The sequence below is a fragment of the Lacerta agilis genome, chromosome 3 (genome assembly GCF_009819535.1).
Source record: "Lacerta agilis isolate rLacAgi1 chromosome 3, rLacAgi1.pri, whole genome shotgun sequence".
In the NCBI taxonomy this organism is placed as follows: Eukaryota; Metazoa; Chordata; class Lepidosauria; order Squamata; family Lacertidae; genus Lacerta; species Lacerta agilis.
In genome coordinates this window covers 35,728,103-35,741,451 of record NC_046314.1, presented here as the reverse complement: position 1 = coordinate 35,741,451, position 13,349 = coordinate 35,728,103, and the positions used below count along the sequence as shown (strand labels likewise).

General features: G+C 43.4%; 1 protein-coding gene across 1 annotated transcript; it reads left to right on the top strand.

Moving 5' to 3' along the window:
* The first annotated feature begins 4,506 nt into the window (after positions 1-4,506).
* LOC117044562 (cyclic GMP-AMP synthase-like) lies at positions 4,507-11,377 on the top strand. Its single transcript, XM_033145379.1, has 5 exons — positions 4,507-5,553; positions 6,323-6,545; positions 7,742-7,990; positions 8,813-8,915; positions 10,783-11,377. Exons 1-5 carry the CDS (start codon positions 4,507-4,509, stop codon positions 11,123-11,125), a joined length of 1,965 nt encoding a protein of 654 aa, XP_033001270.1. The 3' UTR covers positions 11,126-11,377.
* Positions 11,378-13,349: the final 1,972 nt, after the last annotated feature.

Below are 13,349 nucleotides of genomic sequence, written 5' to 3'. Positions count from 1 at the left end.
ATCCAACGGGTGAGCTGATGCAAGTAGCCAGCAAAAACTGTTAGCCTGGGTCACATTCTCATGATCTAAAGCACATGGCTTCTTCCATAGAATTCTGGGAAGTGTAGTTTGCCTTGTGGGATGTAAGCACAGAGCAGCCAAACACAACACTCCTAGAGAGGACATGAAGGTAACTCAGTCCTCCAGGCTTAACTTCCTGTTTACCTGGACTGAGTTACAGGAACCAGAAGTAGGTGTGGTCTTACCTGGGAACAACATCCCAAAGAAGACTTTCCATTTTGCCTCATCCTTTGAAGAAGCAGCATGCTCTCTCTCAGCCTGCAGCTGAGAGAAGCAGAGGTGAAGCCTGTTCCCTCATGGAAGCAGCTTCACTGCATGTAAATACATTTATCTAAGTTTGTCTGCCTCCTTGAAGCATGTACTGTAACTCTTGGATGTCTGTAAGTAAACTCCTTTTATATCTTATAATCAGTATTGTGTCTTTCTACTTTTAAGAGGGAACAAGGGGAATATACCAGGAATATAGCTGGCTTATGCAAGCCTATGCAAACGTTTTTCTGCTGTGTTTTAAAAGGGAATGTAAACTCTGCTAAGTTTGGAGCTTGCTCACACAAGCTGGGATTGAGATATATAAATAATATATACTCATCCACATTCCTAAACATTCCCACATGCCTTTCACAAAGCCCCAATTACCAGCACTCTTAATAATTCCTGTGGTTGTGTTGTTGTTTTTTTGTAGGAAGCCATGCAATTTAAATCTATTGTGTGGATGTGGCCATGGTCATCTCTGCAAAGGAAACTGCTGCACATGCTATTTCTCTACTATGGAACAAACTACTTTAGGTCTCACTAAGTGATTTTGTTTCCTCATAGGAAAAGTTCCTGAGATAGGCTAAAATGTAGGTGCAGAGGAAGGGGGGAAGGGTTACTTAACTCTTTCTTTGCCATCTGCCTATCCACTAAAAACTGTCTCTACCTGTTTTCCAACTTGTAGGGATAAGATATGGGTGAAGGACCAAGTATGTATCGACATACCCTCATGCAATAGTGATGTGCTTTTATTTCCTGTACTAGAAAAAACAATGCAAATGTCCTCTTTTCTGCACACATACATCAGAAACAGGGAGAAAATGTGCTGCCATCTTTTTTCCTATCCAGTACTTGTGTGCTAGGCAGGAATTGCCCATGTGCAGATTTTTCTCTATGCAGCAATATAAAAACGGGAAGCTTCTTGTTGAAGTTGTTCATTGTTCCTGTTCAAAGCAAATAGAAAAGTACAGAAATGCTTTTACGCACCTGGTTCAACATTCAATAATCGGAGCGTTTCCCAGCAAGCAGATTCATTTATGAGAAAAGTGCCACCTGCATGCCATGACTAGACAAATAAGAGTGGTGGATGAGTTAAATTGTGTAAACCAAATTATTTTTAACCCAGCCCCATCCTGTCATTGGAGAAGAATCCGTGTCAGGGAAAATAAACTTGATTTCCTTTCTTTTGAAATCTAAGTTTGACAGTGGGCAAATTCAAGCATGAACTATTGCTGTGAGTCTAGATTACCTCACTGTTGCTGGCACAGCAAACTAAAGTTGATTACTAGTTCCCAGATCCTTATTTGCACAAAAGCTAGAAACACACCTAATTCAGAAATCTTAAAAAGAACTCCATATGCCCCTGAACCCGGAATGGCCTGATCTCATATACCGGTATGTCTCCATGATCTGAGTGGGGACTCTTCCCTCCAAGAGCAGCAGTTTAAACAATCAAAACCTTTTGTTTGTGTGGCCCATTCATGAATGTACATTAACTCCAGAGGACAATTACAGAAAAAGGAACTGGGTGTGTGCAACCCACAGTACAGTTTGGGCCACCCCAAATGATAATACCCACACCTCTGGGAAAGTGCCCTCTATGAGATGGCCCTGAATTGCATTTGGCCCAGTTCTCTGAATGCAAGACACCAATAGCAGCCAAAAATTCAGGGTTTTTTCCTCAGCCAGAACTCATTGTAAATCCGTTCCGGCACCCCTCTGGTGGATGCCATTGCCTTTCTAAGAGAACAAGGAAGATTTTCATGTTGGATTCCAGCACTTTTTTATAGAAAAACAACAGTGGCCAAAATGCATAGAGAAAAAGAGGATCTGGCTCTAGCTTGCTTTGGACACAAGACACTTGGCTTTCTGCCCCACCAGTTCCAATGGGGAGCAGCTGCCACTGCTTTCCTACATATTTTGGCTGTTAGCATCGTGGTTAAATATTCTGAGACAAGCGTTAGGCCAGATCAGTTCAATTTGTTGTTCTTCAGTCATTCAGTTGTGTCCGACCCTTCGTGGCCCCATGGACCAGAGCACGCCAGGCACGCCTATCTTTCATTGCCTCCCGCAGTTTGGCCAAACTCATGCTAGTCGCTTCGAGAACACTGTCCAACCATCTCATCCTCTGTCATCCCCTTCTCCTTGTGCCCTCCATCTTTCCCAACATCAGGGTCTTTTCTAGGGAGTCTTCTCTTCTCATGAGGTGGCCAAAGTACCTCAGGTTTGTATTGATCTGGGGAGACAGATGCCCCCCTGGGAAGATAATCTCTGATCAAAACTGTTTTACACAATTACTGATAGAGAACTTTGACCTGCAGCCTACAATAAGCTTTGAGATGAGATCAGAGATTATCTTCCTATTATCTTCCTACCTGCTATTTACTGCAAATGAAAATGTGGATGGGCCCTTTGTCTATTCCTCTTTTAAAGCTGCTTAGGTCTGAGAAATCTCTGTGTGGGACAAGAAGCTACAATTAGAACTGGATATGGAATAACTGATTGGTTCAAAATGGGAAAGGAGTATGACAAGGTTGTATATTTCCAGTTACAGGTAGGTAGCGGTGTTGGTCTGCCATAGCCAAAACAAAATAAAATATAAAAAAATCCTTCCAGTAGCACCTTAGAGACCAACTAAGTTTGTTCTTGGTATGAGCTTTCGTGCGCATGCACACTTCTTCAGATACCATCAACTAAGTTTGTTCTTGGTATGAGCTTTCGTATCTGAAGAAGTGTGCATGCACACGAAAGCTCATACCAAGAACAAACTTAGTTGGTCTCTAAGGTGCTACTGGAAGGATTTTTTTTATTTTTATTTTGTTAAGGCTGTATATTGTCTCCCTGCTTATTTAACTTATATGCAGAATTCATCAAGCGAAAGGCTGGACTGGTTGAATCCCAAGCCAGAATTAAGATTGCTGGAAGAAATATCAACAACCTCAGATATGCTGATGACACAACCTTGATGGCAGAAAGTGAGGAGGAATTAAAAAAACCTTTTAATGAAGGTGAAAGAGGAGAGCACAAAATATGGTCTGAAGCTCAACATCAAAAAAACTAAGATCATGTCCACTGGTCCCATCACCTCCTGGCAAACAGAAGGGGAAGAAATGGAGGCAGTGAGAGATTTTACTTTCTTGGGTTCCATGATCACTGCAGATGGTGACAGCAGTCACGAAATTAGAAGACGCCTGCTTCTTGGGAGAAAAGCAATGACAAACCTAGACAGCATCTTAAAAAACAGAGACATCACCTTGCCGACAAAGGTCCGTATAGTTAAAGCTATGGTTTTCCCAGTAGTGATGTATAGAAGTGAGAGCTGGACCATAAAGAAGGCCGAAGAATTTATGCTTTTGAATTATAGTGCTGTAGGAGAGACTCTTGAGAGTCCCATGGACTGCAAGAAGATCAGACCTATCAATTGTTAAGGAAATAAGCCCTGAGTGCTCACTGGAAGGACAGATGCTAAAGCTGAGACTCTAGTACTTTGGCCACCTCATGAGAAGAGAAGACTCCCTGGAAAAGACCCTGATGTTGGGAAAGATTGAGGGCACAAGGTGAAGGGGACGACAGAGGATGAGATGGTTGGACAGTGTTCTCGAAGCTACCAACATGAGTCTGACCAAACTGCGGGAAGCAGTGCAAAACAGGAGTGCCTGGTGCTCTGGTCAATGGGGTCAGGAAGAATTGTACACGACTAAACAACAAGGTTGGTAGCATTCACTGCTTCCTGGGGGAATGACTTCCATAGTTTAGCTGTGCCTTGCGTGGAGATGTACTTTGTTTTGCCCGCTTTGAATGTCCCCACCTTCAACTTCATTGAATGCCTGCCAGTTCTAATGCTATGAGGGAGGCGGCAGCGGGGACTTTCCTGTATATCCACCGTCTCCATGCCTTGCATATACTTCTATAAACCTCTCTCATGCCGCCTCTCGCTCGCCTTTTCTCTAAACTGCCCTAGTACTTGAGTATCTTAGATCCGCTGACAGGGCAACCCAAAATAAGGAAGGCGGGGGGGGGGGACGGGACGGAGCGAGCGGGTTCAGACACGCAGCCCGGAGCAGATAAGTTTCGTTTCTCCTTCAGGATGCGGCCGTTCACGTGGCCAGCGAGTTCATATGCGGCGGGGCGGACGCGGGGCGCTGACACGGGAGACGCCGAGCTCCGCAGCGAGGACATCCTTTTCTGGGCGGCATGGGGCGCGGTGGAGCCGGGAGAGGGAGAGGCGCGAGGAAAGGCGAGGCGGCGCCCGCAGGGAAAGAGGACGAAGGCACCACGGAATCCAAGGGGCGAGAGAAGGGCAGACGGGGCGACGAGGGAGACCAGGCACCGTGCCCCTCCAAAGCCGAGAAATCGCAGCAGGCGGGGAAAGGCGCTGATGCCCCAAGTGGGATGAAAACGTCCCAGAAGGAGCCGGACCAAGCTAAGAGCAAACTTGCTCCTGAGGAGCCTGGCTTGCGGCAGGCGCTGGGAAAGCTCACGCTAGATGCAAGGGAGCGCGCCAAAACTGAGAAATCCCAGCAGGCAGCGAACGGCGCTGCTGCCCTAAGTGGAGAGAAAGGCTCCCAGAAGGAGACGCCGGATCAGGGGAAAGCCGAAGGGGGGGCCCGGAGGAAACAGAAGAGCATACTTGCTCCCGGGGAGCCTGGCGCGAGCGGCATCCCATGCCAGACGCAGGCGCTGGGAAAGTGCACGATCTGGGCAGAGGAACGGCCCGACGCCGAGGCAGCAAACGGCGCTGCTGCCCCGAGTGGGAAGAAAGCTTCCCGGAAGGAAAAAGGCGCGCAAAAGGCGCGGGAAGCCGAGCAGACGGTGTGTGCTCTGGTAAAAAAAGAGCCCGCCCCGCAAGGAAGCGCAGTAGTTGCCCCCAACAAGCGGGTCGCTTCCCAGAAGGCGAATCCTCCTCCCAAAGAGGAGGAAGAAGTCGGCCAGCCAGGCAAAGAAAGCTCCTCCGCACGGAGGAGAGCTTCGAAGTCACGGGAGCCGGCGGAGAAGGGGGCCGGCGCCCAAGAGAAGCCGGCGGTCCCGGGAGGCAAACTGCTTCCCAAGGAGCCTGGCCCGAGGGGCAACCGCAGCTTGAGGCAGGTGCTGGAAAAGCTCAAGCTAGCTAAAGAGGAGCGCTCCAAGGCCGCACAGCAGGTTAACAGGGTCAGGGACATCCTGGTAGAAGCAATAAATAGTGAAAAGTGCTTCCCCTGCGTCGAAGTGCTGGGCACCGGCAGTTACTACGAGCGCCTGAAGGTAGGTAATAGAAGGAAGATGCAATGCTGGAGACTGCTCGGGGCATCTGCTCGGGCTTCTTACCTTGCACTGGTCCAAAAGCTGCCGGATCCCAAACCTTAAAAAACCCACTGTAGTCGTGGATGCTGAGATTTGGGGGTGATGTCAGCATTATTGCCCTCCTATTGAGGCTTCTGGAAAGTAGGTCTATGCGGCGGTCCTCCATGCAGCTGGGGAGTTTGAAAGCACTTTATCCCATCGCTTTTCTCGGGAAAATCCGTTTACCACTGAATCAGAACAAATGTCAGTTTTCTGAAGATTGACGTTTGTTCCCATTCAGCACTCAACAGTGGGTTTTCCCAGGGAAAGCATGGGGCAAAAGAAAGACTTCTCGCTGTAGCTATGGGGTGGGGGGGAAGCTTTTTTGCCCCAGGTGAAGCCTCCAGAGGGGCGCCACTGAGGCTGCCAGCCTGTGTGGGTGTAAGCAAATGCGCGTGGGTGGATGTGCCAAATTGAGTCTTTGTCTCAGGTGAAATAAAGCATAGTTTTGCCCCTGTGGGCTCAGGCCCTAATCCTTGCTTCCAAAGGTCAAACGTTTTGATCACTATTCTGCACCTAGCAAGGGTTTTTCAAATGGCATGACTGCACAGAAGCACTTTTCAGTGGTTGTCTCCAGAGGGCTGTAAGGATGACCTTTAGTCTGGAGTCATGAGAACACAAGTTATTAACACATCCTGGGACATTGTAAATTGTGAGAAATGCAGAATCACTGTTTTTGTCTGTCTTGCAGATTTCTAGCCCAAATGAATATGATATTATGCTCAAAGTACCTGATATGAAAGTTGAACTAGAATCTTGCAATGTTGGTGCTTTCTACTATGTAAAATTGAAAAGGAATCCTGGAAAAAATGCATGTCTAGAAAAATTTTTAGAAGACAAAATGCATCTTTCATCTTCTGATATGCTGTCAGCACTGAGGAAGATTATTGAACAAGAAGTAAAAAAATTTGATGGTAAGTATTCATTGCATTAATTTTTTTTCTTCCTCTTCAGAGATAAGCATCCCTCCTCAAATACTGTGTGCAAACAGATGATTGTTCTCTAGTCACACTGAAATTTATAGGACCAATTAGAAATAGCAATGTAGGATTTCTGCAGTGGAATTGGAAAACTCAGCTGCTTGAAATGGAAGATAAGATTAGTTTGATAAGCAGAAAGTAAACTAGTCATGTTAATTTTAAATGCTGAACCCCTGCCATTGTTGCCATAACAAAAAGTTAGTTGAACTGAAATATTTGGTTAGAAAAATGTCAATATAAAATGGACTTGGTATTGTAAACATTTTCTATACAAATTGGATATTACTTTTGGATATTTTTATTGGGAAACATTAAATATTGTATATTTTAAGAGATAACCCAAAATATACTGGAAAGAATTCAACAACACCACCCTTTTCCAAATGTTCTAGGAGCACAAGCATATCAGCTCACCCAATGGAGCTATCTCCCCTCTCCTCCCTGTTCTGGAAGTTCTTCCACCCACCTCTGAGCCTATTTGGAGGGGGATACTTGGGGAGCAGACGGTAGACAAGACCTGTTGCACTTGCAGAAATCCTTGGGCAGGCTTCCATTATCCAGGCCTGTTAGTTGAATCCTACAGCTTCCTTACATAATTGTGTTATACAGTCATACCTCAGTTTACGGCCGCTTCAGGTTGCGCAATTTCGGGTTGTGCACCGCGCCAAACCTAGAAGTAACGGAATGGGTAACTTCCTGGTTTCGGCGCTCGCGCATGCACGGGAATGCTAAATCACGCTTTGCACATGTGCAGACACGCTGAATTGCTTCACCCGCATGTGCAGACGCAGCGGCGCAGGTTGCGAACACTCCTCCCGCACGGATCAAATTTGCAACCCAAGCGTCCACTGTATTCTTGTTCACCACATAGTGTTTAAATTGGAATTTGGTTTTTTGTTGCAGAGTAAGAGTAACAGAACTGTAGTGCCACTACCACATTGTTTTTTCCAATGTCTGTGTTAGCTGCTGGCATTAAGTGCCACAACTGAAGTTGATGCTGCTTACTTGCTGAATTGTTTTAAAAACATACTCTTAACTTCCTGTTCAAATCATTGCGGGATGGGTAAATCCTACTGAAACACTCACAGTAAAAGTGTATTGGATTGGATTGTTGCTGTTGCTATCAACAGATCTGGAAGTGCGTGTGGAGAGAAAGAAGCCTGGAAGCCCAGCAGTAACCCTTCTCATTGGAAAGCCTCCCTCCGTTATATCAGTAGATATCATTCTTGCTTTGGAATTTAAGCACCGGACCTGGTGTGAGTGTACAAAGAATGGCCTGGACACTACAGGACTGCTAGGAGGAAAAGTAAACAATGCCTTTTTAAAGGAACCACTCTACCTCGTGCCCAAGCTTGCCAAAGAAGGAAAGTGCTTAATAGGTACTAAAGCATATCTTTGTCTGGCTAAATACATAATGCACAAAGTCATGTCACTGTATGAGGTATTCTATCTGTTGTGTGCTGATAGACTATTTTCAAGAGACTACAGTAATTGGTTACAGTGGTGCCTCGCAAGACGAAAATAATTCGTTCTGCGAGTGTTGTTGTATAGCGAATTTTTCGTCTTGCGAAGCACCAACGGGAGAATAGCGGTTTGACGAAAAGAATTTTTTTTTTGTCTTGCGAGGCAAGCCCATTGACAAATTCGTCTTGCGAGACAGCCTTCCGCTAGCGAATGCCTTTCGTCTAGTGGGACACCACTGTATTCTTTATGTGCTGTAAATAACAACAAATGTTTTGAAGAACCAGGGTCCCTGTTCTGTTATTTCTTAAGAAAAGAGACTCCTTATTTAAAATAATATTAAAGCTGGGTTAGCAGTCATAGCAGACCATTCCTAAAGGTACAATTGAACAACAGTGGGATAAGCTCTCTGCTTCATAGTAGCTAAACTTCCTATACAAGCAGAAAAGTGAAGAACTGGGTCTTACTCCTTTTTCCAAGGCTAAGATACCACTTGACTTGGATTTTGCTCAGCATATCTATGCACAGTGGCAGGATTTAGGCCAGAGCCAGCACAAGGGCAAAAGTAGTGCTTTTCCACAGCTGAAAGTTTTTGCTTATGAGTTTCAGTGTTCACATAGTAGCTTAAAGGGTCACATAATCTGTCACTAATAAACAGTTAAAAAATAGCTCAATCAACATGTTCTTTAAAGAGAGATTTCCAATATTTTACCTTGTTTCTTTTTTAAAAAAAACCTTAGAAAACACTTGGCGACTCTCTTTTTCACACATTGAGAAGGATATAATGAATAATCATGGCAACTCAAAGACCTGTTGTGAAAAAAATGGACAAAAATGCTGCAGGTTAGTATCTTTAACTACTGTTCTCCTATTTGTTTTGTCAGTTTTAGCCACTATATAAGTCTAGAAAATGCTTAAGAAACTGGGAAATTGTAAGGATTTACTGGCTACAACCTCAACTAAATGTACTGCCAAACATCGTTTAGTCTAGAGCTATAAAATGGATGTAGTGCCAAAATTCTGAATCTCCATAGGCTCAAATCAAGAATGATTGAATATGGTAAAACTCCCTGTGACAACTGTCTAATGCAGGCATCCCCAAACTGCGACCCTCCAGATGTTTTGGCCTACAGCTCCCATGATCCCTAGCGAACAGGACCAGTGGTCAGGGATGGTGGGAATTGTAGTCCAAAACATATGGAGAGCAGAAGTTTGGGGATGCCTGGTCTAATGCATGGGTCAGCAAACTACGGCCCCAGGGCCGGATCTGGCCCAATTGCCTTCTGGATCCAGCCCGCGGATGGTCTGGGAATTGTTGCTGATCGTTCGGCCTGCGCCATTCCCCCCCTCTCTCACACACACTGCGGTGGCGCCTCCTCCCTCCCTCCTCCTGGCTTCTCCCCACCCTGCCTAGAGCTGAGAGGGAGGGGGCGGGACTTTGTTGGTGCCAGCAACAGCAGTGCTCAAGCGGCCATCATTTAAACAGGCAGGTATTCTTGCAGGCTGTTCTTTTATTTAAAATGCAGTGTGCATAGGCATACGTTCATTCCCCCCTCCCAAAAAAATATAGTCTGCCCCCCCCCCCACAAGGTCTGAGGGACAGTGGACCGGCCCCCTGCTGAAAAAGTTTGCTGAACCCTTGACTTAAAAATAAATAAATAAATAAATTTCAAATTTGGGACAAATCGGTTAATATTTAGACCCTGCTCCTACAAATTGAAATTTTGCCTCACCACGAGTGATAAAAACATAGGAATTTGACTCATTTAATTCTCAGTATGTTAAATTGCGAACTAATAAACATAAATTTTAGGTTTTATGTAGAGCAATAATAGTTGCATACTATAATTTTCTGTAATATTTATTTATTTAAGATAAAATGTTGATAATTTATATGAAAAACCAATGGTTTTGAAAAATCATATGGAACAATTAAGCAAATGGTGTACTAAACATAAACGATAAAACGCCACTCATATTATGTGTTGCATCAAAACATCACATTATACTTAATTACTTAGGTATAAATTGTACTAAATGCTTACATTTTGTGTAATTAATAAAATTATGCCTTATGCACAATATGCATTGTACAGTGCACCATATTATATCATGCTAAAAATATGCTTTTATGCATTACACTAAACGTCTACTTTGGTGCAAAGTCCTTCTTTGTCTCTTGTTTTGGGAATTCAGAGCGATTGTTCATTGTTGTTTTGATGGTAGCATCATGTCCATGGTGTATTTCCATGATGGCAGTGCTCATGTTGCGGCCTACAATTGGGTCCTATCCCACCTTTTAAAGGTCCAGTGCTATATAGTAATAGGATATTATTTTCTGAATGCTGATCCTTACATAGCCAAAATAACTATCCCCTTTTCTTCTTTTTCATCTCTCACCGCTGCCATCCCCTCTAGCTCAGAGAGTGAGAGTGGTGAGAGATGAAATGTATAAAATATATTTAAAACTTGATGATGTGAGGAAGGCTATTTCTAGAAGCATTTATGGAACTGAAGATGAAAGCACATCCAAGTTACTTGTGGGAAAGGTAAAGCTATGCTATCTAAAAGTCCAACACACTCCGTCCAATAGCACAACCTGTCCCAAGCAGGTCTGTGTATAGCAAATATCCCTGTTAACTCAATTGTTGCTCGTAGGATGTGTGTTTCAGAATAACATATTTCAGTGTTTTTTACTATTTCCCAACAGGAAAGATTGTCTTAAGCTTCTGAAGTATTTGCTGGAGCAGCTTAAAACAAAACATGAAAACAGAAAAAAGTTTGAAAAATTCCATTCTTACCTTGCCAAAACTGCCTTTCTTCATGCATGTACCAAGTGGTCCCGTGATGATGAATGGCTTGCAGCAAATCTTGACGAATGCTTCGATAGACTACTGGATTTTTTCGTGGGTTGTCTCAGAGAGGCTGAGCTTAAACACTTTTTTATACCTGAGTTCAACTTGCTCCAGTCAGTTGAAAAGGCAGAATGTAGTGCACTTGCAAAAGTAATTGAAAGTGAACGAAACAATGGGTTTCTTATATTTTTCCTGTAACTTTAAAATAAAGAGCTACTTGAATTCATGTGAAGATATATTAATGGAACAGTGAGAGAGATTGTGGCAGGAGGATATAAAATTTACAGCCTGCTACAATCTTAGAGAAAATACCTTTAAAATGATGTATAGGTGGCATCTAATGCCCGAAAAATTGGCAAAAATGTACAGAAACAGATCCCCTTTGTGTTGGAGGTGTAGTAAAGAAAATGGGTCATATAAACATATGTGGTGGACGTGTCCTCTTATTTGTAAGTATTGGAATGATATATACGAAGAACTTAAAAACTGACAAAATGTTCAGTCAGAAAAAGAGCAGAAATGTTCTTATTAAGTATCTTGCCAGAAGAAATAAAGAAAAAAGAAAGAGTATTATGTATGTATGGAGTAACAGCGGCAAGAGTTCTAATAGCTAGAAATTGGAAAAACCAAAATGTACCAACCATGACAGATTGGCAAAACTTAATGTTAGAATATTTACAATTAGCTAAGACAACTGGAAAAATAAGAGGACAAACGAAACAAACTATGGAAAGAATGGAGTTTATTTAAAGAATACCTAGAGAGTAATGGCATAAGCGGAATCCTAAAGGCAGATATTGACTGAACCTGGATATAGATGAAAAGAAATAAGAGGAAGAAAAATTTGTGAAATAATTGATATACATAACTGTACAATATACAAATGTAATAATATAAAATGCAAAGAGGATAATTGGAAGTTTAAGTATGTGTGAATGTAATAGAAATTAGATGTATATATTCTAGAAGATGTAAAATGTATGTGAGGTATATGTAAGTGTGTTTATGATTTTAACCAATAAAGAATTATTAAAAAAAAGAATTCATGTGAAGAATTATGAATGAAATTGAAAGGCACTATGGGTACTCACCTGAAAGGGTTACAAGGACATCACAAAGTGGGATATTATCATGCTTCTAACTGCTTGAAAGGCAGAAAACAACACTTGATAATTGTGAGTTGCTCCTCTTGCTAAGTGACCACCTTCCTGCCAAAGCATAAATCAGACTTAGTAACTCAAATACAACAAAACCAAATCAGATTAATGCATCAACATCTTGATCACCCTTCCAGTAATTATTTGTTGAAGATGTGAGTTTTACACTGGTGCCTTAGTTCTATAGGGATCTGCCTGATAAACACTGGAAGTATAATCCAGAGAACCATTGCCGCCACACGAAAACTCCTGGTTTTAGTGGACGTAAGACCAAGTGACTGGCAACAAGTATGCAAGGTAAAGAATTTCTCCAAGAATTGACCAGAAAGGGCAAAGGCTTTTCCAAGGTTATCATGGTCCTGGGTTGTTCAAGGCTTTGTTTACCAATAGCAAAACCTTAAACCTGTCTTGGTAGTATTTAAGCAGCCAGTGCAATTCAGCACAGGTGTTTTACACAGTCATTTGGGCACCACCTGCAGCAGTCTTGCTAAAGTATTCTGCACTAGTTGCAGCAGATACAGCGTACTGGGTTACCACAATCTGGAAGTTGACATTGCCTGAAATATTGTAGCTTTTACACCATCCTTAATTTACAGGTGTACTAGCTAGTGAAGTGACTTTGGCCTCTGGTGACAAAGTTAGATGTACTCCGAAGCAATGTACCTGCTCTTTAAGAGGGAGTGTAATCCCATTCAGAAAAGGGCAACTGACCTATTTCCCTGATCTGGAAACCACTCACCCACAGCCTCAGTCTTCCCAGGATTCAAGTTCTGTATTGGCTCTCATCCAGCCCACCATTGTGCACACACACCAGTCCAGTTCCTGCAGGGCCACATCTGACTGATATGGAGAAAGAGGGTTGGGTGTCAGCATACTGATGACAACGCTGCAATTCCCCTTATGGCTGCTCCCCCAGTGGCTTTATATAGCTGTTGAATGGTATGGGGGATAAAACTGCCCTGAGGAATTCTCATAGCATAACTACAATGGGGCTGAAGCCCACTCTCTCAGTGTTACTCTGGAGCCGATTGAAGATAGGCATGGGACAACTTACTGCACCCGATGCATAGCTTAGGCTACCGCTGGTAGCTGGCAGTGGACAGTCTTTGCTGTCCTCTCACAAGCATGCACATACCCTTTTAAGAAGGCCCAGTGGGTTCTGTGAACCTAACCCCATGGAGAGTAGGAAACTCGAGAAGTGTGTGGGTTTTAAAGTTACAGTGGCCAGCAACTATGACGTTACCTCATGAGGGGTGCAATAGCCA